General features: G+C 43.7%; 1 protein-coding gene across 4 annotated transcripts in view; it reads left to right on the plus strand.

The window, feature by feature from the left end:
- The window catches only part of LOC122565478 (3',5'-cyclic-AMP phosphodiesterase 4C-like), a 357,513-nt gene that overhangs the window by 14,501 nt on the left and 315,385 nt on the right, over positions 1 to 27,627 (plus strand). Inside the window, exons 1-2 of one of the 4 annotated variants that reach the window (XM_087975916.1) lie at positions 5,987 to 6,303; positions 20,133 to 20,224. The exons of 1 other annotated variant lie outside the window; for it this stretch is intronic. In XM_087975916.1, the coding sequence (XP_087832042.1) occupies positions 6,297 to 6,303; positions 20,133 to 20,224 (99 nt within the window). In that variant the 5' untranslated portion in view covers positions 5,987 to 6,296. Of the gene's footprint in view, positions 1 to 5,986; positions 6,304 to 20,132; positions 20,225 to 27,627 lie in introns of those variants that run through there. 2 more of the 4 variants (XM_087975918.1, XM_043721488.2) reach the window with 2 other exon arrangements.

Here is a 27,627-nt window from a genome sequence, read left to right on the forward strand (position 1 = left end):
ACTGTCAGTCGTTACACAGACTCACTGCAAGAATGGGTTTTCTGTCCAGAATCAACACTACCTTCTTGATAAAACCTATTTCATAACCGACAGCTTATAAATGAAGCTGCAATTTGTAGAACAACACAATGTTCCATCTCAAACCTAAGTGTAAACCTTAATACATCATCAATTACCAAGAAATCCAGAAATCTTTGGAAAATTGTGAAAAGTAAACACGTTAAAAGCCATCTAAAGGGAGCATGACTGTAGCATAATGGGATGTGAATATATTAGTTATGATCATGTTTACAATGGCACTGATATCAACAGAGCAGAATAATTGAAACATATGAGCAAGACTCGAAGAGGAGCAGGAGGACATTGTCCTGGAGACCTGTTGGCTATGTAATGTATATTATTGTCCAGACATAGGATTTAAATGATTTACTGAGGGGAAGAGAGACTTTCTGTAAGTTAAGAGCAAGGCAGCGATGCAAGGGAGTCAGTGGTAGCAGTGCATTGCATGCAACCTTGCACTGCAGACCCCCAATGGCAAAGAGAACACAGATGTTACTGAATCCAGGAAAGGACAACCATTCAGACTGGAATTAATGGGAGAACCACAATCCATGGACACAGCTGCAGCAGCCTCAAGCAACATTACTGCAGAGTTCTCTCAAAACAATGGCTATTTTGGAAGACATGCTGGACATGGGGAAAGGTGACAAATATAATTTTATTTTGAGGGAGGCAATGGCCAAGTGCTATATTCGCTGGATTGTTCAAATTTGACCCAGGTTCAAATCCTGCCATGACAGATTGTGGAATTTGAATTCAATAAACATTTGGAATTGAGAATCTAATGATGACCATGAATCCATTGTCAATTGTCGGAAAAACCCATCTGGTTCACTAATATCCTTCAGGGAAACTGCCATCCTTACCTGGTGACTCCAGACCCACAGCAATGTGTTTGACTCTTAACTGCCCTCTGGGCAATTAGGGATGGGCAATAAATGGTGGACTAGCCAGTGACACCCTCATCCCGGGAATGAATAAAACAAATTGGGAAAAGAATGAATGGGATGTGATTAGCTGGCTATAGATACCTTAGCAAGTTGGCTTGTGGGACGTAGGTGAGTGGGTAATCCTGGTGACTTCAGTGAAGCTGTAACCCACTGATTACATCCCCAATCAAACAGTCTCATTACAACAATCTCATTACAGTCCTGGTCAGGTAAGGACAGATTGTAACAGTTCCAGTCCAGTTTTGATTAGATCGAGACGTGATATTTACAGTTATTGGAGCCCCCATCATGAACACTGGAAGGGGGAAGAGGTCAGAGGGTGTCGGTGGGGATGGAGCTGGTAAAATTTCTCTTCCAGTTAGCTTAATATCAGCTCTTACTATTTCAATAAATAAGTCACATTTCAGCAACGTCCTGATCATCTCAGCCTTGCCCATGACAATATGATTACTGTCTCGATATTTCTCTCCCACAGTTTCCACCATCTAGAATAGAGGCTATCAACTACACCCTGACAGTGACTGAGTTCATTATTCCTTTCAGAACAGATTGGAATCCAGGCTGGTTCTGATAATTAACTTATTGAGACTGGCAACATTACCTGAAATGTTAAAGTCATGCTTTTTGAGCCCATTTCCCAAAGACTTTAATCTGTTCCTGAGATTTTGAATTTCTGCAACTCAATAAAATATTACGGAGCACTCTGCAGGAACACAACTGGTGCTAAAAGGCCAAAAAGGAGCTATTAGTATGTCTGCTGAAAAACATTGGTGTAGCTGCAGTGGAGACAGTGTAGGGGAAGCTTTAGTCTGCAACTAATCCTGTGCTGTTGCTTTCGTGGGAGTTTGATAGGGACAGTGTAGATGGAGCTTTACTCTGTATGTAACCCTGTGCTGTCCCTATCCTGGGAGTGTATGATGGGGACAGTGTAGAGTGAGCTTCACTCTGTATCTAACCCTATGTTTGACACTGACGCTTTTGTTAAAATATTAAATGCCATATTTCTATTTCAATCATTGAAAGATGTCCCAATGTTATTTATTAATTGTATATTTATTGTGTTTAACTACATGTAGGTATTTGGCATCAACTAGGGTTTCAATTGAACCAATAACAAGAGACACTAGCTGAAATTGCAGTTTGGTTGAATTTGAAGTTTCTTTTTTCATTCCATGTATAAGTACAAAAATTAGCTCGATACCATCCTTCACGAAGTGGCTTTGTGTATATTCAACAAATAAACATTGACAATCTTCTGGGATGAAGAATTCTAACAACTCTCAAATGAAAGCATTCCTCTCCATTTCAGTCCTAAATAGAGTCATAGAGATGTACAGCATGGAAACAGACCCTTTGGTCCAACTTGTCCATGCTGACCAGATATCCTAAACTAATCTAATCCCATGTCCCTGCACTTGGCTGATATCCCTCCAAACCCTTCCTATTCATATACCCATCCAGATTCCTTTTAAATGTTGTAATTGTACCAGCCTGCACCACTTCCTCTGGCAGCTCATTCCATACATGCACTACCCTCTGCCTGAAAAAGTTGCCCCTTAGGTCTCTTTTATATCTTTCCCATCTCATCCTAAGCCTATGCCCTCCAGTTTTAGACTCCCCACCCTAGGAAGGTGTCTATTTGTCCTATCTATGCCCCTCATGATTTTATAAATCTCCATAAGGTCACCTCTCAGCCTCCGACGCTCCAGGGAAAACAGCCCCAGCCCATTCAACCTCTCCTGTAGCTCAGATCCTTCAACCCTGGCAACATCCTTGTAAATCTTTTCTGAACCCTTTCAAGTTTCACAACATTCTTCTGATAGGAAGGAGACCAGAATTGCACACAATATTCCAAACTGGCCTAACCTATGTCCTGTACAACCACAACATGGCCTCCCAATTCTTATACTCAATGCTCTGTCCAATCAAGGAAAGTATACTAAATGTCTTTTTCACTGTCCTATCTACCTGTGACTCCACTTTCAAGGAGCTATGAACCTGCAGTCCAAGGTCTCTTTGTTCAGCAACACTCCCCATGACCTTACCATTAAGTGTATAGTTCCTGCTCTGATTTGCTTTTCCAAAATGCAGCATCTCACATTTATCTAAACCACACCTCATCTGGAACTTCTCAGCCCATTGGCCCATCTGGTCTGGATACTGTTGTAATCTGAGGTAACCCTCTTTGCTGTCCACCTCCAATTTTGGTTCTATCTGCAAACTTACTAACTATACCCCCTATGTTCACACCCAAATCATTTATATAAATGATGAAAAGTAGTGGACCCAGCACCGATCCTTGCGGGACTCCACTGGTCACAGAACTCAGTTTGAAAAACAACGCTCCACCACCACCCTCTGTCTTCTACCTTTGAGCCAGTTTTGTATCCTAATGGCTAGTTCTCCCTATATTCCATGAGATCTAATATTGTGAACCATACTGTCATAGGGAACCTTGTCGAACGCCTTACTGAAGATGCTTTTTCTAAAGCGTGAACTTTTAAAACATGTGTTGGCTGTAACACTGTTTCTAACATGTGATTTTTCTATAACGCGTGGTTGCACAACAACGCAACCATCCCATTGTAGATGAACTGACTGTATAGTCCTGTGACACTTCAGTGCCCCTTCCATTCTGCAATAGGAGAGTCATCCTATAACATGGACCCAGGTCCAGAGATGAAACTCAAAATGTATAGCCTTTGGAATTCTCAGTCCTGTTCAAAGTGCAGGGTTTAATGGACTATAGATCACGTCCATCACTCTGCCCTCATCAATCCTCTTTGTTACTTCTTCAAAAAACTCAATCAAGTTAGTGAGACATGATTTGCCATGCACAAAGCCATGTTGACTATCCCTAATCAGTCCTTGCCTTTCCAAATACATGTACATCTTGTCCCTCAGGATTCCCTCCAACAACTTACCCACCACCGATGCCAGGCTCACTGGTCTATAGTTCCCTGGCTTTTCCTTACAACCTTTCTTAAACAGTGGCACCACGTTTGCCAACCTCCAGTCTTCTGGTACCTCACCTGTGAATATCGATGATACAAACATCTCAGTAAGAGGCCCAGCAATCACTTCCCTAGCTTCCCACAGAGTTCTAGAGTACAGCTAATCAGGTCCTGTGGACTTATCTACTTTTATGCATTTCAAGACATCCAGCACTTCCTCCTCTGTAATATGGACATTTTTCAAGATGTCACCATCTATTTCCCCACATTCAATAATCTTCCATGTCTTTCTCCACAGTAAACCCTGATGTTCAGCCCTTTATCCTTGAACTGTGGCCATATGTTTCAGTCTCTGAATCAGGGCAAATTCCCTCACAACTATTCAATCCACATGCTTTCAGGACAGACCAACCAGGATTTGTGTAAATGTGCAATTTAGAAGATAACAAGGCATTTTAAAGCTCCACTTTAATGTTCACATGATACGTTCTTATATCTTTAAGGCAATGAGATTTGGTTGCGGTCAAAGAATCATGTTTTAGCTGCATTATGTCCATTAAACCCTGCACTTTGAACAGGACTGAGAATTCCGAAGGCTATACATTTTGAGTTTCATCTCTGGACCTGGGTCCATGTTATAGGATGACTCTCCTATTGCAGAATGGAAGGGGCACTGAAGTGTCACAGGACTATACAGTCAGTTCATCTACAATGGGATAGTTGCGTTGTTGTGCAATCACGCGTTATAGAAAAATCACATGTTAGAAACAGCGCTTAAAGTGTTGGCGATGTAACCGTGTTACAGCTAACACATGTTTTAAAAGTTCACGCTTTAGAAAAAGCATCTGCAATTCGTCAATTGCGTTACAGGCAATTCGCATTTACAAAACGCATGTTATAACAGAACCACATGTACTGAGGGAGTGCCTCATTGTTGGAGGTCCAGTACTGAAAGAGCTGCGCACTGTCGGAAGGTCAGTGCTGAGGGACTGCTGCACTGTCAGAGGGTCCGTGCCGAGGGAGTGCTGCGCTGTCGGAGGGTCAGTGCTGAGAGGGTGCCGCACTGTTGGAGGGTCCGTGCTGAGGGAGTACTGCACTGTCGGAGGGTCAGTTCTGAGAGGGTGCCGCACTGTTGGAGGGTCCGTGCTGAGAGAGTACTGCACTGTCGGAGGGTCAGTGCTGAGAGAGTGCCGCACTGTCAGAGGGTCAGTGCTGAGAGGGTGCCGCACTGTTGGAGGGTCCGTGCTAAGAGGGTGCCGCACTGTTGGGTGTTTTGTGCTGAGGGAGTGCTGCACTGTCGGAGGGTCTGTGCTGAGGGAACGGGGAATGTCAGAGAGTCAGTGCTGTACTGTCGGAGGGTCCGTGCTGAGGGAGTGCTGCACTGTCGGAGGGTCAGTACTGAGGGACCGCCATGCTGTTGGAGGGTTAGTGCTAAGGGAGTGCCGCACTGTCGGAGAGTCAGTGCTGAGAGGGTGCCACATTGTTGGAGGGTCCGTGCTGAGGGAGTGCTGCGCTGTCGGAGGATCAGTGCTGAGAGGGTGCCGCACTGTCAGAGGTTCAGTGCTGAGAGGGTGTCGCACTGTCAGAGAGTCAGTGCTGAGGGAGTGCCGCACTGTCAGGTGATTTTGATGAAATGGTTATGTTTTGCCTATTCCTGAACTTGTGTGTTTTTTTGACAATATGTGTTCAGCAACTAATTATTGACATTTTGCAAGTATTGGACGCTGAGAAAAGGAAATTTTTTTCTGCTCTTCCTTGTGTTTTACCTTTCTGCCTCAGTTCTTTGTTAATTTATGGTGTTAGAGCTTGGAACTCGTGATGAAATGAGAGAGAATTTTCAGTGCTTGACTGAAGACAGGGAATTTGGAAGGAAAGAAGAGGAGGATTGTGCAGAGAATTCTTTAACATGTTCAAACACGGTTCTTTGCCTGAAGCAATTTTGTGAAAAACCTACTGGAAACACATAACAATCTCATGTCTGTAAGTGGAATTGCCATGTAAACATTCCAAGTGCAGATCCTTCCCCAGAATTGCCAGATCTCAGATTGAGGAGTTAAACTGAGACCTTTTCAGCTGAAAATGCAGAAGGTACAACAGATGCTGTTTGTGAAGGGAGGCCGTGTTTGTGATGGCAGTCCTCTCCAGTTTCCGGGAACCAGTATTTATTCCTTCCCTAACCTTTGTTGAGGAAGAAGATCACTCGGTCATTATGTTATTGCGGTTTGTGGGATCTTGCTGTGCAAACTGGCTGCCACGTTTCCTGCACTACAACAGAGAACACCCTTCAAAAGTGCCTCCGTGACTGTAAAATGCATTGTGATGTTCAGAAGTCATGTCAGGTGCTCTATAAATTCAAGACTTACTTCTTTCTTAACATGTGTCCACAGCGTTGGTTGTAGAGAAAGTTGTGCAAACTGAAAAATACAGTTTGTGTGATTAAGTCAATGTGATTTACTGTGGTGAATAGATTCCAATGTACATGAGCATAACACCAACCATTTTAGATCAAAAGAACAGAACAGACCATGATTTAAATGATGCAAAGCACAGAATAATTTGATTTGATTTGATTTATTATTGTCACAAACAGTGAAAAGGTTTGTTTTCCATGCAGTACAGAGAGATCATACCGTACCAAAAGCATAGGGTTATTGAACAGAGCAAAGAATAAAAAGTTATAGCTGCAAGGAAGGTGTACAAGGAGTGAGATCAACATTAGATTTAAAATTTGAGAGGTCCATTCATAAGCCTACGGGTTTAAGGGTTTCCTTTGCTGTAATAAAGAAAATAAAGGGGTTATTTGTTCATCGTTGGCAGGAATTTGAAAGAGGTTTCTCTTTGAATTCTAATAGTGCTGCACAAGGCAGATAGAGTCACAGAGCCATAAAGGTCTGCAGCATGGAAACAGGCCCTTCAGCCTAACTTGCTCATGCTACCCAGTTTTACAATTTAAACCAGTTCCATTTGCCTGCATTTGGTCCATATCCCTCCATATCCCTCCATACCTGTCCCATCCATGTACCTGCGTAAATGTTTCTAATGCAGGACAAAATGTTTTCCCCAGCTGGTGACTCAGGGACAGACTCGGGGTAGAATCAGGCCATCTCATGTTGGGATAAGGAGAAATTTCTTCACTTGGAAGCTGGTGAATCTTTGGAATTCTGTATCCCTGAGGGCTGTGGAATGTTAATCATTGAGTATGTTCAAGACTGTGATTGATAGATTTCTACTTATGAATTACTTCAAGGGATATGGGGATAGCACAGCAGAATGGCTCTGAGGTAGATGATCAATCATTGTCTAGAATGACAAAACGGGCTCAAGGGGCTGAATGGCCTACCCCTGCTCCAGTGCTCACTCATTAGGAGAGATATATCGGGGCATTTCACATTAATGGACATCTCCAAAACAACGGGACATAATCTTGAAGTCTGAGCCAGGCCCATCTGGGAGACAGTTTCGGAAATATCTCTTCAATATGAGAGAGATTTAAAATAGATATGGGGGGCAGTTTTTTCATGCAGAGGGTGGTTCGTGTGTGGAATGAACTTCCTGAGGAAGTGGTAGATGTGAGTACAGTTACAATGTTTAAAAGACATTTGGATAAGTACATGAATAGGAAAGGTTTGGAGGGATATGGGCCAGCAGTAGGCAGGTGGGATTAGTTTCGTTTGGGATTACGTTCGGCTTGGATTGGTTTGACCAAATGGTCTGTTTCCGGTTATATGACTGTATGAATGGTGGTGGAATCCTTTCCACTAAAAGCAATAGCTGCTAGCTCAATTAATCATTTTAAATACTAAATGGAGTACTCAATGAATGAAATGCAGTGGGCAAGGAAATGCAGAGGAGCTGAGAGATCTTGGAGTGCTTATCCATAAATCCCTGAAGGCAGTAGGACAGGTTAAAAGGGAGTTAAGAAAGTGCATGGGACACTTGCCTTTATTAGTCAAGGCATAGAGTGTAAGAGCAAGGACATCATGTTGGAGCAGTACAGAAGTTTGGTTTGGTCACAGCTGGAGTAGTGTGTGCAGTTTTCATTACAGTACTATAAGAAGGATGTGATTGCACTGGAGGGGATGCAGAGAAGATTCACCACGATGTTGTCTGGGTTGGAGCATTTCAGTGATGAAGAGGCTGGATAAGCTCGAGGTGTTTTATTTGGAGAAGGCTGAGGGGGGATCTGATAGAGGTGGATAAGATTATGAAGGGAATCCCTTTAGTCAAAGCATCTAAAACAAGGGGCACACTTTAAAAGTGAAAGACAGACAGGCTGTTTAGAGGGGATTTGAAGAAAACTCTTTCTCATCTACAGGGTGGTGAGGGTCTGGAATGCATTGCCTGAGAGCGTAGTTGAGGCAGGGACCTCACAATTTTTAAAACATTCTTGGATGCGCACTTGAAGGTGTCTTAACATTCAAGGCTGTGGGCCGATATCAAGGAAGTGGGACTGGTGTGGGTATTAGTGTATCTTTGGTGAGGTCGATGGGCTGAATGACCTCCTCTATGATTTAATGTAATCGATAGATTTTTGCTGGGGATGGGTATAAAAGCAGATGGAGACAAGACAGGTTAATGGAAATAACTTACAGATCAATCATGCTCCCAGGCATGAGGGGCTGAATGGCCTCTTGCTGCTCCACTGAGCCTCATGTATTTACCCAGCTTCATTTTAAATTAAACTGAATGTGAAAGGTTCAGAGCTGGCTCCGATGGTGGTTGTATAACATGCGCTTGTAAACAAATTTTATACACTTCCTGCAGAGGAAATGTATATCTAGAATCATTGAATTCAGACCGCTCCTTGGGGAATTTCCCTCACTTCCCAAACTCCCTCTGCAGAAAACTCTGGATCGCACTTGTTTTTCCACAAGTTTTTAAAAAAACCTTTGAGTTCTTTCCATCCTTGGTTACCGTTAATTCCACTGTTTGCAGTTTGTAACATTGCAATATTTTCAAGAAGGAGTTAGATATAGTTCTCAGGGCCAAAGGGATCAAAAGGGTGTGGGGAGAACATGGGAACAGCGGACTGGGTTGGATGATCAGCCGTGGTCATATTGAATGGTGCAACAGGCTCAAAGGGCCGAATGGCCTCCTCCTGCTCCATTTTCTGTTTCTTTCCCACAAGGGTCTGACAATGTATTGAAGGTTGAGTTAGACAGACCTTTAGTCAATAAGGGAGTTTGAGGGTCAGGCATGAAACTGGATTTGAGGCCACAATCAGGTCATCCATGGTTTTAGTGAATTTTGCAACAGGCTTGAGGGACTGAGTGGCCTATTCCTATTTTTTATTCATTCATGGGATGTAGGCATCACTGGCTGGGCCAGCATTTATTGCCCATCCCTAATTGTTCTTGAAAAGGTGGGGGTGAGCTGCCTTCTTGAACCCCTACAGTCCATGTCCTCTGGATTGACCCACAATTTCCTTAAGGAGGGAATTCCAGGATTTTGATCCAGCAACAGTGAAGGAACAGCAATATGTTTCCAGGTCAGGATAATGAGGGGCTTGGAGGAGAACTTGCAAGGGATGGTGTTCCTATGTATCTGCTGATTTTGTTCTTCCAGATGGAAGTGGTCTTGGATTTGGAAGGTGCTATCTGAGGATCTTTAGTGAATTTCTGTAGTACATCTTGTAACTTGGACACACTACTGCTACTGACCGTCGGTGGTGGAGGGAGTAGAGGTTTGTGGATGTTGTGCCAATGAAGTGGGCTGCTTTATTCTGGATGGAGTCAAGCTCCTTGAGCATTGTCAGAGCTGCACCCATCCAGATAAGTGAAGAGTATTCCATCATACACCTGACACTTGTGCCTTGTTTCTTATGATCTGGATATGGAGATTTTCTCAGTGAACTAGTTGGATTTTTAAATGATAATCTGACAACTGCATGACCCTTTTAATAATACTATTTATATTTCTCTGCTTACCTTTAGCTGAGCAAAAACTGTCAAACAGACTCAATGGGATTTGAGCTATTGATCTCTGGTGTCAACGCCAGCAACATGGCCACTGTACTCTGTCCCTCCCTGGATGTAATGTATTTCCTCATTTCTGTAATCTGAGGCAGTTTGCATCTTTAGGAAGAATAGATAGCAAGGCCTTGGGAGATGACGTAGACGTGCTGCAGTTAGGACCTGATGAAGGGACATTGCATGTGTGAAAAGATTGGAAAAACCGTAGGCTTGCTCTCCTTGGAGCAGAGATAGTTAAGAGGAACATTCAAAATCATGACGGACTTTGACAGAGTAAATGTGAAGGAATTGTTTGAAGTGATGGGACAGTCGATGAGCAGAGCGACACATAGAAACAAGGAAGGCCTGCTCCACCACTTAACATGATCATGGTTGATCACTCAAGGCAATAACCCACTCCCTCAACAGAGATGTGGGGAGTGATTATATGCAGCAAGATTAAAATATAACTCTCAAAATGCATCTTGGTAAACAGCTGAACAGATGAAAGTAAAAAGCCATAGGGGAAGGGTAGGGGAGTGAGACCAGTTGGATAACTCAAAGCATAGTGGGCCAAATGTCCTCCTGTTATGCTGGCTCATTCTATCATGGTCACTGAACATGCAAATTGTGATCTTGTGACCAACAGAGAGACTAGGAACTATGCAAATGTACTGAGTTTTAGTGTTTGCTGTGTGTGAATAAAGGTGTCACAAGACAAGCACACTCTAACATGAAACAACATCTGCTCGTAACTCAAACAGCAACGGCACAATGACATTTTGTTTCAAGAAAGCTTTTATTGTTTTCTTGTATCTTTACATTTATCAGATTGTCAAACCAAATCTCACTTCAGGACAAAATCAGTTCTCTTACGCAAGTTATGTTTGTCGATTGTGATAAGCTTTTAATGGGAGATTACATTGGAACGTTCAGAGTCTTTCAAGATTGTATTTTCACAAAAGATGGAATGAGGGGGATTGGTTTAACTCAGCCAGCTCTAGAATACCTCTCTCATTTGCCCCCACCTTCGAAACAGAGCCACTTTAGTCAGCAAATACCTCTGACAATTCAAAAGATCATTTCTTTAAAAAACAACAGATTTTACATATCTTGTTAACGTTGTAAAGAGATTAAAAGAGAAATTGCTGGAAAGACTTAGATCTGTGAGGGGGCCGGTTTCAAGATTAAACTCTCAGTTCTGAGGAAGAGTTGTGTTGGACTCGAAGTATTAACTCCGTTTCTCTCTCACAGATGCTGCCAGACCTGAGTTTCTCCAGCAGTGTCTGTTTATATTTCAGATTTCCAGCATCCAGAGCATTGACTTTATTAGAAATGGATTTTAATTGACCTCAATAGTGGTTTAATCTCCTGAGTTGAGTTTTTGAGTTCTGTCAAGATCAAGGATGAAGGTTAATAATCCCACAGATAGTTGATATCATCTCTCTGGATCTTGATTGACATTTTAACCTTCAGAGGTCTCACAAGATCATCCCATCTGAGGACACACAGTTATTTGAGTTAAAGAGCCTTTTAAACTAGGGAAGAAATTGGCCTCCAATTTACCAATGCAATGGATTAGGGTCAGGGTCAGGGTTAGGGTTAAATTTAGGGTCTGATCAGGGTCAGGAGGCAAGCAGTTGAGAGTCAACCACATTACTGTGGGTCTGGAGTCACAGATAGGCCAGAGCAGCAATTTCCTTCCCTCAAGGGCATTAGTGAAACAGATGGGTTTTTCCTGACAGTCAATAATGATTTCACAGTCATCATTAGACTCATAATTTCAGGTTTTCACTGAATTCAGCTACAAATTCCACCATTAAGCCATGGCATAATTTGAAACTAGCTCTCCAGGTAAATAGTCACCTCCCCTGGTCACTGTGTTGAAGCTTCATGTCTTGTTATGTAACAAAGTAAATTCCATTCGCTGGACAAATTTTCAGGGCAATGCTTTGGCCGATCAAGTCCGCTTGCCAACCAATCAGCACTCTCACCTCTTGCAGTATAAATGTTGGGTTTCCTCTTGAATTGGTAAATTGTCCTAATGCATAAAAGATGAAAAGTTTTGCCAAATGTGTCTTTTCTTCAGCAATTCTCAAGTTCCGTACAATGAAACAACCATCAGGAAAATCAGCAGCCGCACAGCAAGATTTTCAGAACAATGGAACCAGTTGGAAAGCTGGCACAGATCTGATTAGCTGGAGCTACAGGGGAGACTATTCAGCTCCTTTCCACCATTCAGTTCGATCATGACCAATCTAACTCCATGTACTCTTCCTCACTCTGTATTCCCTAAATACTTTGATGAAGGAAAATCAATCTCAGACACGTAATAAGCAATTGATCTTCCATCCTTTCTCAGTTTCATAGAATCCCTGCAGTGTGGAAGCAGACCATTTGGCCCATGGAGTCCACACTAATTGTCTTGACGAGCATTCCACTCTGACCCACCCCTTAAACACTGCCTGGCCCATGGCTAGACCAGGGTCAAAATGTGTGGTGTTGGAAAAGCACAGCCTGTCAGGCAGGATCTGAGGAGCAGGCAAGTCTGTGGCTAATCCACCCTAACCTGCACATCTTTGAACTGTGAGGAGGAAACCAGAGCACCCACAGGACACCCTCACAGACACAGGATTGCACACAGACAATTATCTGAGGATGGAATTGAAGCCAAGCCCCTGGTGCTGCAAGGCAGCAGTGCTAACCACTGAGCAACTGTGCTGCTTTGTGGAGGAGAGTTCTAAAATTCTAGCTCTCTTTGCTTGAAGAAATGTTTTGTAATTTCACTCCTGAAAGGTCTACCTGAATGTTTAAACTGCTCCCCCTCATCCTAGGTTCCTCAACTGGCAAAAAAAAGCTTCTTTCTATTCCTATTGATATCTTAAACATTGGTCAAATCAATCCTTCACCTTCTAAGTTCTACAGGATAACTCACTAGCTCATTCAATCTCTCCCTATAATTTACACTTGGTGTGCTGGTATCATTCTGGTGAATCTAAGCAGTACTCTGTTAAGGGACAGTATTTCCCTCCTCAGGGGAAATGTCTGGAACTGTTCACAGACTGTACAGTACAACTAAAGTATGACTTTTATCTGGCAGCACTTGTGGAGAGAAATCAGAGTTAACGTTTCAGGTTGAGTGACCAGTCCTCAGATGTTCTATGGAAGGGTCACTCGACCCGAAACATAAACTCTGATTTCTCTTCACAAGTGCTGCCAGACTTGCTGAGCTTTTCCAGCAATTTTGTTTCTGATTTACAGAATCCACAGTTATTGCCATTTTGACTTTTACCTCCCTTTCCATTAGAAAGACCAATATTCCTTTAGCTTTTTTGATCATTTTTCTGCGCACGTCCATGATATTTTAATGATTTCTGACCCTGGGCTGCCACAAGTCTCTTTGAATCTTCCCCTATTCCAACTTTTCACCAAGTCTCTCTCTTCTGTACAGAGTGATTCACAGGATGGGAGCAATGGAGTCATGGTTAGAAAATCTGCTTCTTTCATCATAATGGCTGCAGGACAAAGATTGGCTAAAAAAACAAAGAGAGATTACTAAGAAGCTTTTGAATTGCTGTATCCACCCTAACTGGTTCAGTAACGCACTTCAGAGTATGACTGAATCTGACCTCTGTGTGACTCCAGTCCCACACTAACTCTTTTGATTGTGGGTGCCCTCAGGACACATAGCAAAAGGCAATAACTGAACTGGGTATGCTCATAACAAATATTAAAACCCAAAGAAACATGCACTGGAAAGTAATAATCAACAAAAGAGTAAACAGTCACTGTCTGTGTGCTTATCCTATTCCTTGCACGTGTATCCAGGACTGATTAATGACCTTGAATGCTTGCTATAGCTAACAATGTAAGCAATAAGAGCAGGAGGAGGCCCTCAGTTAGTCCAGCCAGTTCTGACATTCAACAAAACCTTATATCTGATCTTTGACCTCAAGACCATGGTTCCTCGCCATCCTCAAGTCCATGAATTCTCTGAGACAGCATACAGTCATAGAGATGTACAGCATGGAAACAGACCCTTCGGTCCAACCCGTCCATGCCAAACAGATGTCCCAACCCAATCTAGTCCCACCTGCCAGCACCCGGCCCATATCCCTCCAAACCCTTCCTATTCATATACCCATCCAAATGCCTCTTAAATGTTGCAATTGTACCAGCCTCCACCACATCCTCTGGCAGCTCATTCCATACACGTACCACCCTCTGTGTGAAAAAGTTGCCCCTTAGGTCTCTTTTATATCTTTCCCCTCTCACCCTAAACCTATGCGCTCTAGTTCTGGACTCCTCAACCCCAGGGAAAAGACTTTGACTATTTATGCTATCCATACCCCTCATAATTTTGTAAACCTCTATAAGTTTGCACTTTGCAAACTTTTTCCCATTTCAAGATTTGAAAATTACTGCAACCCCTCAGTCAGTGTTTTTGGGGGTTGGGCTGTGGGATGGAGGAGTTGACCTTTGTTGCCCTGGAACTTGCAACCCTAAGATTTTAGCTCACAACCTCGCTTTGGGAATCCTTGCTACAGTGTCCAAAATCCCCGTGTAAAGTCAGTACCTCCCTCATCTCTGCTCTGGGTTTGATCACCTCTGTGCAGGAAGGTGTTGTGCCTCAATCCTGCGGCTGAATCAGGGACACACGGAACCTTTCCTCCGGGCTGCTGCTGCTGGTCCCTGGATTGTCTTTCAGACAGCACTACCTGAGCATCACTCAGTGAGAAGCCTGCAGTAGTGAGAGGGTCGGAGCTCTATGAACAAGGACACGCTTTGGGACGATGGGCAGGCACAGTGGTGAGATGATGCAACGTGACATAATTTATTTTAATCAGTAATAAACTGAAATCGTTCTAACAAATTATCATCTCACCCAGATATGTTAACCCTGTTCCTGCCCACTGAAGTGGTCTCAGCAACAGAGTTTCTCCAGCAGTTCCTTATCATTTTAGATTCCCAGCTTGCATTTTGTAACATCTTCCCATGTGAATCAGTGGCACACCTTTGCTCTCAAATTCTCATGTGTTATTTCATTGTGTTAAAGGTGCCATGTAAGTTGTTGTTGCACTGCTCCTGTCCTGGTCAGACCCAGCTCAGTGAAAAGGAATACTGCCCCAAAGCGGGATGGGGACCTCATGATTGATGCTCATCTGCTGTTGCTCAATCAATCCTATTTGCTAGCCTTTGTGTCTGAAGGTTGCGTGTTGAACATAGAAAATAAGAACAAGATAGGGCCATTCGGCCCTTCGGGTCAGCTCCACCATTCAACACGACCATAGCTAATCAACTGACTCAGTACCATGATGCAATTTTCACCCCACACACTTTGGTCCCTTTAGTCCTGAGAACTCTATTGAACTCTGATGTGGAGGAGCCGGTGTTGGATTGGGGTGGACAAAGTTGAAAATCACACAACACCAGATAGCTGATGAAGGAGCAGCGCTCCCAAAGCTAGTATTTCCAAATCAACCTGTTGGACTATAACCGGATGTTGTGTGATTTTTAACTATATCTAGCTCCTTCTTGAAAATATTCAATGTTTTGGCTTCAATCGCTTTCTGCAGCAGAGAATTCCACAGGCTCCCTGCTCTCTGGATGAAGACATTTCTCCTCATCTCTGTCTGAAATAATTTACCCCACATCCTTAGACAGTGAGACCCCTGGTTCTGAAGTCCTAAGTCATCAGGAACATCCTTCCTGCATCTACCCTGTCTAGTCATAGAGTCATGGAGATGTACAGCAGGGAAACAGACCCTTTGGTCCAACTTGTCCATGCCAACCAGATATCCTATATTAATCTTGTCCCATTTGCCAGCACTTGGCCCATATCCCTCTAAACTCTTCCTATTCATGTAGCCATCCTGAATGCTGTAATTGTACCAGCCTCTACCACTTCCTCTAGCAGGCCATTCCAATGGGCAGCACAGTGGCTCAGTGGTTAGCACTGCTGCCTCACAGCGCCAGGGAACTGGATTCACTGGCTTCCTCCCACAGTCCAACAATGTGGATTAGGGGGATTGGCCATGCTAAATTGCCCCATAGTGTCCAGAGATGTGCAAGCTAGGTTGGTTAACTGTGGTAAGCGTGGGGTTATGGGGATAGGGTGGGGATGCTCTTCAGAGAGCTAGTGCTACTTGATGGGCTGAATGCCTTTTATCTGCACTGTGGGGATTCTATGATTCTCTGGTTAAAAATATACAATCGCTCCTGCTAGTGGGACATTTCCTTCACCAGGGTCTACAAGCACAATATAGTTACAACAAAGCAGAAAATGTACTCTAATTTCTTTACTCAGGAAGTGGTTCAAATGTGGAACTCACTACAACAGGAAGTGGTTGAGACAAATAGTTCAGATGCTTTCAAAGGGAGTTTATATAAAGACAAAAGAGACGAGGAGTGGAACTTTATAGGGAATGAGTATATTGGATCAGGTGGAAGGGTGAAATGGATAAACACTGGTATGGATTAGTGGGCTGAATGGGTTGGTGCACCCTGTATATTCAGTGGAAATACACAGGGCTGAATCTGGTTTCTTTGGTTAAGTGATTTTTTTTTGGAGGGATTCTCACCATGGGGCTTCCTGAAATTTCTGTCTGATTTGGACCTGATTAGCAATGACCTCACCCCATGCTACACGTCATGTCCCATTCTATCCCAGATTACCAAACACCATTCCCAAAACAACCCGCCACCAGTGGATATCCACTGAAAGACTATCATATGCATCCAGACAGATCTGGGATTCTGAAACTGAAACTCTGTCAAGGACATTTTTTGACAATCTCTAAGACCTCGTGGAAGGATTAGAGAAGAAGTGAGGAAAAACATGCATACAGATGGTGGCGGGTGTCTGGCATTCGCTGCCTGAGATGGTGGTGGAGGAAGAGATCCTCAACTCTTTTAAAAACTTCCTGGATCTGCACCTTCAGTGCTATAAGCTGCAGGACTATGGGGCGTGTGCAGGAAGATGGGGTTAGAAAGGGCATCTGGGTGTCTTTGGATAGGCATGGACAAGATGAGCTGAATGGCCTCCTTCTGTGCTGTGTCATTGTTGTGGTTCTAAGGAAGGGAGGATGGCCCTGCCATTCCCCAGGATGTCCCGGGCAAGAGGGTGGTGCAAGGGAGAGGAGTCAGCTTCTGAGAGACCATGGTCTGAGATCACCAGCTGCGTCAGTGCTATCCCCAAGGTGCGGAGGAATGGCCAGCAGGTACTGTAAGAAGGTTAATGACCTTCTCAGCTGTGCTACACTCTTCTGTCTGCAGTCCCACAGTCTCTCTCTGCCTCTCTATGTTCCTGCGTCCACCTCCCATCACGGCTCACATACTTGCTGTCATGTTTGCCTGCTACATCTTCCACCACTCACAGTGATTGCACCGTCCCCTCTCTCTCCACTCACAACCTCCCACACCATCAACCCTCCAGTTCCTCTGCACTGCTTCCTCATCCCCTCAGAATACCTCATCACCTGCACCAACACTAATGGCTATGCCAAACACTTTCACCTCAAACACTTGCTGCTGCCTCACAGCGCCAGGGAGCCGGGTTCCATTCCAGCCTCGGGCGACTATCTGCATGGAGTTTGCACATTGTCCCTGTGTCTGTGTGGCTTTCCTTGGATGCTCCGGTTTCCTCCCCCAGTCCAAAGATGTGCAGATTAGGGTGGATTGGCAATGGGAAATGTGAGGTTACAGGGAAATAGTCGGGGGATAGGTGTGGGCGGGATGCTCTTTGGAGGGTCAGTGTGGTCGTGATGGGCCGAATGGTCTGCTTCCATGTAAAGTCATAGAGTCATACAGCACAGAAATAGACCCTTTGGTCCAACCAGTTTGTACCGATCAGAATCCCAAACTACCTGCCTGAGCTTGGCCCATATCCCTCCAAATATTTCTTATTCATGTCAGGATTTTATGGTTTCTGTCCTTACAGTCCATAACAGAGCACAAAGAGTCTGGGCGGGTTCCTGACATTCAGCACCTGCTCCATTTGACAAAGGGTCAGTAATCAAGGGCATACTCTCAGAGACATAAACCAAGCAGAACTCTTTATAATGCAGTGGGGTGCAATTTTGGAACCTGCTATTTGAGAGGAAAGTGGAAGTAGGTTCAATAGCACCATGTACTGAAGGCTAAGTGATAAAGACTGGTTTATAATTAGAGATCACCCTTTTAGGACAGAGATAAGAAAAATTGCTTCTCTCTCTGAGAGTTGTACAAATTTGGAACATCCTGCCCCAGAAGGCAGTGGAGATGGGTTATTGAATACTTTTAAGGAGAAGGTGAATAAATTGTTGTAAGGCTGAGGAACCGGGAGTTATCGCGGGACACAGGAATGTGGAATTTAAACGACAAACAATCAGCCATGATCCTTTAGAATTCACAGCACACATGAGAGGCTGAATGATCTATTCCTACTCCAATTTCACATGTTTGTCTGCTCATATAAATAGGCATGTTCCAGAGGAGAGAGTACAGAAGGTGAATGGGAGGAGCTCACTGCTTTGGAGAGCCAGCAGAGACACTGTGGACTGAATGGCTTCCCTCCATAAGGTCTTTTGCCTGAAACATCGATTTTCCTGCTCCTCGGATGCTGCCTGACCTGCTGTGCCTTTCCAGCACCACTCTAATCCTAACTTTATGATTGAGTCTAGGCTTTAATTTATTTTTAATTTTGTTCACTTCAATCCAACAGTAGTTTGCCATTTCTCTTTGAATCCCCTTTTGTGTCAAATGCAGTGCTCCCAGACTCAGAGCACAATGGGCAGTCCTGACATGCTGTAAGTGGTAACCGTGTTCAGGGTGTGACAAGCAGCTGGCCCCCTATGTACAAGTCAAGGTCATGGACAGACCAGAGGCATGACTCCATGTTGTTTTTGTTAATTTCCCGCAGGCCTCTGTCTAAGTGTCACCTGACCTTTCTGATCCTGGATCCTGTTGGTCACAGAGGAGGCTCTGACCAGCTAAGAGTCAACTGGACATTGCAGGAGAGATCTCGATTCCTGGCTCCTGCTCCATGGGGAGATTAACTGAGGGTCTTCAACCTGATTCTTTAACCTAAGACTGATTCCTGGGATGTCAGTTCTGATGCATGAAGAGATGCTGGGTTGGTTAGGATTGTATTCACGAGAGTTTAGAAAGATGAGGAGAAACTTATCAAACTCCAACAGGATTTAAAAAGGATTTGAGGGACAATCCTTTCACATAGAGGGTGGTGCGTGTATGATGAGTAGATTCCCTACAGTGTGGAAACAGGCCCTTCGGCCCAACAAGTCCACAACATCCCTCCAAAGAGTAACCCACCCAGACCCACTTCCCTCCGACTAATGCAACTAACCCAATGGGCAATTTAGCATGGCCAATTCACCTGGCCTGCACATCTTTTGGGCTGTGGGAGGAAACCAGACCACCCAGAGGAAACCCACGCAGACATGGGGAGAATGTACAAACTCCACACAGACAGTCACCCGAGGCTGGAATTGAACCCGGGTCCTGGCACTGTGCGGCAGCAGTGTGGAATTTTGTAGATTCTTGATTAACAAGAGAGTCAAAGAGTGCTGAGGGTAGGCAGGGAATTAGAAATCACCACTGAATCAGACATGATCTTATTGAATGTTGGTGGAGTAGCCTAGTCCTCTCTGTACATTTGTACATTTGTATGGAAGAGATCTCTCCACTGTTCAATAATACCCAACGGCTTCATTAATGTTCTTTAGGGGATGAATGTTGCTGCCCCAAGCCCATTCGAGATCCATATATGACTCCAATCCTGCAACCACATGATTAGCTCTTAAAATAAAGTCATAAAATTGCTGGAGAAGCTCAGGAGATCTGGCGGTGTCTGTGGAGAGAGAAACAGAGTTAACGTTCCCAGTCCAATATGACTGAGACTGAAAGGGACTGGGCAAGTGACTGGTAACCTATGAAGTGGTTTGACTTGTATCTATCCCCTGACTGTGGTTCTACCAGTAGTTCACCATCACCATCACAGTCAGGGTAAAGAAGGGAGTGGTCCTCAAATGCCAGCCTTGCCAGCAATGTCCTCATCCTGTAAACAAGTCACCAAATTCTCCCCGAGGAAAGTTGATAAATTGACTGGAAATGTCACTGACAGGAAATAGTCAAACACATCTTGGTTACAGAGATAAACTGTCAAACAGGCACAATTTTCCAAACAGTTTTCAGTAAATGCAATTTCCTCTTATTCTCAGGAAGTCTGCAGTGCAGTTGGAGGAGGATGGCCGAGCCAGAAGTTTATCCCATGAAGAAAAGTTTGAGCTCGCACTCTGTGGGTGGGCAGGAGGTAAGGTGGGGCTTAAATCATGGACATCCCACTGTTGCATGTTTCTCCAGGATGTCTGCAGTTGGAGGAGCAAAGTGACCTCTCACAAGGGGGGTCCCTGACCCACAGGTCACTGTCCTGACTCTCTGACCCATGCTGACAGCCTCACCTTGTTTGGCCAGTGCAGCTGGAAGCCTCCGAGCTGCTTGATCTTTGCTCTCTGCAGCTCACTGGAGAGGAATAACAGCTCTCCGGGCAGCAACCCTCACAATGTAAAGTCCCTGGTGATTTATCTGGTTCTCAGAAATGTCCAGTTACACACCATGGCCAGTCAAAACATTCCCCCAGTCCATTTTACCCCCTTACCCAACAAAAATGAATCTCCAGTTTAAAATTTCCAATTGCATCCCACTGCAGTCTCAACAGCAGCTTGTAGGAGAGAGGCTTCCAACCCCCTAGAGTGAGAAATTGCTTCCTGACAACACCCCTGAATGTACATTTCCATAGAAACTGTACAGTACACATTGAGGCCATTCAGCCCATTGAGTCTGCACTGGCCCTCCAAAGAGCTTCCTACCCAGAGCATATAACCCTGCGTTTCCTATGGCTAACCCACCCAGGACACTATAAGCAATTTAGCATGACCAATCCACCTAACCTGCATTTTTTGGACTGTGGGAGGAAACCGTAGCATGTGGAGGAAACTCATGCAGATAAGGGGAGAACGTGCAAACTCCACAGAGACAGTCGCCTGGGGCTGGAATCAAACCCTGGTCCCTGGTGCTGTGAGGTAGCAGTGCTAACCACTGAGCCACCATGTTATTGTAATAATTGATATGCTTGCAATGTCCTGGCTTGAATAAGGTTCTGACCCTTGTTGTGGTATTCTTACTGCCAGATAAACTATTTCTCTCTCTCTGTCCTATGGAGTCCTGTTTGCTAAATTACCTTGACTACACCTTGTGGAATCGAACAGCTTATTTAATGTCAGGTATTGGTTGTGAAGGAGCTCCGCCAATTCTGCATTGATCGGACAAAATAGGCAGATAATTCTGTACGTGAGGGGGAGCCTGGTTGAGCCTATGTCCTGTTAGGCAGCTTATCACTCTTTTTTAAAGGGAATATCCCTGCTGCACAGCCTCTGTGTGGACTATTGCAGAAGCTTCCAGATTACTATTTGGAGGCACATCCTTGGAAAGAATAGTGCATTGTGCCCAGTCCTAACCCCCAAACCCTCTCTGTGCCAACCCCAATTCCCTGACACCGACTCCCTTCAGCTCCCCTGTAACTAGCGTTAAACAATTGCTCCTGACATATCTAACTGTGGGGAAGGAGAGGCAGTCTGAAGGTTTCTTACAGACAGCAGATGGCAGCGTTACCTCTGTTTGTCATGTGTCTGTACACGCAGAAGTTTCCTTGTCAGAATTGTATCATCAGACACAAATCTGTTTGAATGAATAGTGGTGTTTGTGTATCGCAGGCCCAAGGGATTACAAAGTCATGTGTTCATCTCCCTTCCTCTGTCAACCCATTCATCTCCACTCCTGTACGAAATGTGATTTACCCCCTGCCCCCACCCTAGTGGGCAGAAGGAGTCCAGGGCATAAATTCTAAACGAAACAAGGACTCCATGACTAATATCTATCCTTTTATTAGTATGCCTTAAACAGACAATCCAGTCACTGTTGGCCTGCTGTTTATGGGAGCTTGCTGTGCACAGATTGGCTGCTGCTCTTCTGACTTTACAACAATGATCACCCTTTGATAGTTTAGGAAATGTTTGGATCATTCGCAAATTCAAGACTTGTCTGGCCTCATAATATAAATCTCTCAGACCTAGCATCACTCTGGTGAATCTGCAAAGACCTAATCCAAGACTAACAACAATACTTGTATTTATATAGAACCTTTGGCATCGTAAAATGCTCCAGTGTACTTTAAACTACATTTGACGTCAAGGAGTATAAGGGCTAGGACAGGTGACCAAAAGCTTGGTGAACAAGCTGTAGGAGTAAATTGGGAGGACAGAGAGAGAGATAGAGACACACACAGACACACATTCTCTCAGAAAGAGAAAGAGAGACACAAACACACTCTCTCTCAGAGAGAGAGAGAGACATACACGACAGACACACATACTCTCTCTCAGAAAGAGAGAGAGAGACACACACACATAGACACACATACTCTCTCTCAGAGAGAGAGAGAGAGAGAGACACACACAGACAGACAGAGACAGAAACTGATGGAGTGAGATACAAATACAGAGGCAGAGAGAGAGGGAGACAGTGAGAGGTAAAGAGGGAAACAGTGACAGACAAACTGAAACAGATGAGAAGGAGACAGTGAGAGAAAGGACGCAGACAAACATAGACAGGCAGAGAGCAGACAAAGAGAGATAGAGAGATAGCGATAGGGTCAGAGAGATAGCGATAGGGTCAGCTGAGAATTCTAGACCATGAGGCTCAGGGAGATGAAGGTGATGAAAGTTAGACAGGACAAGAGGCCAGATGCAGTGTTTGAGATTTGTGGAGCCCGATGAGGTTACAGTGTCAGAAACCAATAAGGCCATGCAAGGATTTGATCATAAGGATGAGAATTATACAAGTGGTACATTTCCAGTTCAGGCTGAGTGTGGGCCAGCAAGCTTAGTACATCCTTCCTAAAGTGCAGTGCCCAGAACTGAACAATTATAAAGCAAACAACTCCAGTATCACTTCCTTCCTCCCAATCCATCTGATTAGCTGCCTCCAAATCTCTGCACCTGACTTCCTGGCGGCTGAGTTCAGAAATTAAATCACTTTAATCTAAGATATGTTTTCCTTCTGTCTGTGTATCATACGAGTGCTTTGAGCTTGATTGAAGGATGAAGCAGGTTTAGCTACAGTGATCAGTAAACCAGTAAATATTAATTAGAATTTGTTAAAAACCAAACAATATCTGCTAAGAAACTAACAAACTAGGGTTTGATTCAGTTTCCGAACTGGAGATTAATTGTCTCTTTCAAAACCCTTCCTGTGCACGATATTCAGTTTCATTAATCATAATTGTTAGTTTAATTTAAGGCAGAATCTCAGCATCAAACATTCCCAGGACAGGGTCAGCACATGGGTTAGATACAGATTAAAGCTCCATCTACACTGTCCTCATCAAATGCTCCCATGACAAAAATAGTGTGGTGTTAGATACAGTGTAAAGCTCTCTCTACACTTTCCCTATCAAACACTCCCAGGACAGGGACAACATGGGGCTAGATACAGATTAAAGTTCTGGATGTAAATTTGCTCGCTGAGCTGAAAGGTTCATTTCCAGACGTTTCGTTACCTTACTAGGTAACATCTTCAGTGGACCTCACGCGAACCAATGCTGAAAATTCCTGCTTTCTATTTATATGCTTGGGTTTCTTTGGGCTGGTGATGTCATTTCCTGTGGTGATGTTATTTCCTGTGGTGAAGTCACTTCCTGTTCCTTTTCTCAGGGGGTGGTAACTCGATGTGTTTGTTGATAGAGTTCCAGTTGGAATGCCATGCTTCTAGGAATTCTCATGCATGTCTACGAGGAATTCTCATGTGTTAAAATTCTGTCTACACTGTCCCCATCAAACACTCCCAGAACAGGGACTGCACAGGGTTAAATACAGAGTAAAACTTCCTTGACACTGTCCCCATCAAACACTCCCAGGGATTGTTGTATTACGTATGGTTTGGGTAAAACTGGCAGATTCCTGTCTCTGAAGGACATTAATGTAAAGGTTTGGTTTCACAATGGTTCCCACCCTCAAGCACATCATTTACAAACCTTCCCCACCAATTACCAAATTGTGTGAATTCAGTCGATGGTGAGATTTGAACTTGAAGATGCAGCTTAATTTTTGGAATTGCCTTGAAGACTCCCAAGGCAGGGTAATGAACAGAAAGCCCCAGTGGTGACTCAGTCCCTGTGCCCATGTGCTGTGACCATCTTCTAATGTGAAAAGTCATTAAAACTCTGATTGCATTGAACATAGAACATTACAGCGCAGTATAGGCCCTTCGACCCTCAATGTTGCACCGACCTATGAAACCAATCTGAAGCCCATCCAACCTACACTATTCCATTATCATCCATATGTTTATCCAATGACCATTTAAATGACCTTAAAGTTGGTGAGTCCACTACTGTTGCAGGCAGGGCGGTACATGCCCTTACTACTCTCTGAGTAAAGAAACTACCTCTGACATCTGTCCTATATCTATCATCCCTCAATTCAAAGCTATGTCCACTCATGCTGGCCATCACCATCTGAGGAAAAAAGGCTCTCACTGTCCATCCTATCTAATCTTCTAATCATCTATTAAGTCACCTCTCAACCTTCTTCTCTCTAACAAAAACAGCCTCACGTCCCTCAGCCTTTCCTCATGAGACCTTCCCTCCATACCAGGCAACATCCTAGTAAATCTCCTCTTTCCAAAGCTTCCACATCCTTCCTATAATGCAGTGACCAGGACTGCATGCAATACTCCAAGTGCAGCCACACCAGAGTTTTGTACAGCTGCTTTGTTCAAGAAGGGAAGTAGAGGCAACCCTGTTAATTATAGACCAGTGAGCCTTACTTTGTTTGTGGAAAGGATTATAAGCATTGAATGATATTTGTGCCCAACATTCTGTATCTTTTTGTGCCAAAAGGTAGAAAAAGACTCAAGTTGAAACGCCATGTTATAACCTTTTGGATTATGAGCTGAGTAGCATCAAATCTACTCTGTTTTGTACTTTTACAATTGTCTATCTTGCATCATAGACCAGCAGGAAAGTGAGAAAGCAACAGAGGCAAAGAGAGAATATGAGAAAAGACAGGCAGCTAATGTATAAGGGAATGCAAATGTTTTCTATTGGCCTATACATAGTGGGTGAATGGTTCGAGGAGGAGTTGGTCTCAATACATTGGAGATTGGGACTTATGAAAGTAAACAGAAGGCATGTCTGGGGAACTAAATGCACCCTTTCCATTTGTTTTTCCCAAGACAAAAATAGAAATAGGAATAAAAATAGAGGAGACATTTGGGAAACTGGATCAGCTACACGTTAATAATGATGAGGAATTAGAAAGCTTGCCTGCCTTAAAGTTGATGAGTCACTGAGATCTGAAAGGTTTATTCCGAGTATGCTGAGGGAAAGTAAGGTCGTAAGTTGCAGTGATACTGACCAAAATCCTCCAGTGTTTATTGGGACAAAAGGATCGGAGATTTGCAAATGTTCCAGTATGTTCGAGAAAAAAGGGTTCAAGAATAAATCTAGCAATTACAGGCCAATTAGTCTTGGTGCTGAGGCAGTTTTTGGAAGTGTTTATCATTTGGACAATAAAGAAAGCTGGGGAGTGTGACTTTTTAAAGACAAGTTCAGTTTAACTAACTTGATGGAATCTTTGAGGCAGCAGCGAGGGTTGATGAGGGTAATGCGGTAGATGTGGTGTACGTGGTCTTCCAAACATGAGTCAGGTAAAAGTGAATCATATGGGAGAGTGGCAGTTTGGATGCAATGTTGACTGAGGGACAAGGAACAGGAAGCAGTGGTGAATGGTTGGGTTTCGGATTGAAGGGACGTTTATAGTTGGGTTCACAGTGGTTGACATGAGGATCACTGCTTTACTTGATATTGTATCACAATCTGGACTTGGATCAAGGAACAGTTTGAAGGTGACACTATGGGGAGGGATTAATAAACTTCAAGAGAACATAGACAGGTTGAGAAAGGGCATGTACAGATGGAAAGTAATGAAGACAAGTGTAAAGTGATATTTTTCACTCACTAGATCGGGAGACGCAATATAAAATACAAGGTCTGATTCTAAATGGAGGTGCAGGAGCAGAGGGACTTGGGGGATTGTACATAAATCATTGAAAGTGGCAGGGCACTTTGAGAAAATTGTCAATCCCACATGTGGGATTCTGGGATTTATAAATAGAGGTTAATAAGGGAATTATATGAATCATTGTAAAATACTGGTTCAATCCCAATTGAAGTATTGTAACCAGTCCTGGGCTCTGCACTTTAGGAAGGATGTGAAGACCTTAGAGACGGTGCAGGAAAGGTTTACACAAATGATTCCGGTCACTGGATTGTTTGAAGAAGCTGGGGTTGTTTTCTTTTGGGAAAATGGGATTGACAGGAGATTTGATAGGGATGTTCAAAATCATGTAGCACCTGGACAGAGTGGAGGGGGAGAAAGGTCCCACCAGAGATAGGGTCAGGAACCAGAACAATCAAATTTCAGGTGATTGGCAAAAGAATGAATGCTGATGTGAGGAGAAGTGCAGGGTGTGGTTGGGATCTGGAATGTACTGCCTGGGAGTGTTGGGGAAGGAAGATACAATCACACTTTTCAGAGATTTGCAGGCTTATGAGGAAAGGGTGAGAGCGTTGGCCTCAGATGGACTTTCGTTGCAGTGGTCCACATAATGGAATGTATTGTCTTCTGTATTAGAACCATTCCATAATAGACACTGTATGTCACATTTTCTTCTGTTTCCTGTATATTTTATTTCATTTAAAGAAAGTTTCTCCCACCGACATGAGTTTATTCTATTGAGAAAACATTGAGAATTTCTTTTAGATTTTAGAAAATAACCTTGTTTTAGATTTAGATTATCTTTTAAATTTTTGGTTTTATTGTCACATGTACTCAAGTACAAGGGTACGGGAGCATGGAGCAACTGTACAATATCATCATTCCCAGCACGATCTTTGGTGTAAATGTGCCTAGGTACAAAACCTTCTGCACAAAAATCGTAAAATAAAGAAATAAGTTAAAAAGTTCAAAACTACAGTTCTTCTCAATATAAAGTAGAAAAATCAAGTTAAAAGTTAAACATTATAGTCCCTCCGTTCGCCTTCATCAATTCAATTCCATTTGCCATGTTCCTTGATCCATTCCTAGCCACGGAATCTTTTATATCCATCTGAGGGACCAGAGAGGGCCTTAGTTTAACATCTCTTCGAATACCATCCCATTTGCTAATGCAATGAAGAGCAGGAGAGATCTTCACCAGAATCCTCATTCAACATCAACCCCCAAGCAGCATTGTTCCCTCAAACAATCAGGCCATTTATTTCATTGGTGCTGATGGCATCTTGCTGTGCATTTATTGGCTGTCACTTTTGTTTCATCCAAACTGGCTCCACTTTAAAAAGCACCTCATTGACTGCAAAGCATTGAGTTATTCTGAGCTCACGCAAGGCACTACGGAAATGTAAACATTTCTCTGTATTTCATTTCTTGAATCATTGGTTGAGTTTCATAGTCACAGTCATAGAGTCATAGTCATAGAGATGTACAGCACGGAAACAGGCCCTTCAGTCTAACTCGTCCATGCCGACCAGATATCCCAACCCAATCTAGTCCCACCTGCCAGCACCCGGCCCATATCCCTCCAAACCCTTCCTGTTCA

Source organism: Chiloscyllium plagiosum, unplaced genomic scaffold (genome assembly GCF_037043375.1).
Source record: "Chiloscyllium plagiosum isolate Xiang-an unplaced genomic scaffold, Cpla_swu_hap1 HiC_scaffold_28, whole genome shotgun sequence".
Classification (NCBI taxonomy): domain Eukaryota; kingdom Metazoa; phylum Chordata; class Chondrichthyes; order Orectolobiformes; family Hemiscylliidae; genus Chiloscyllium; species Chiloscyllium plagiosum.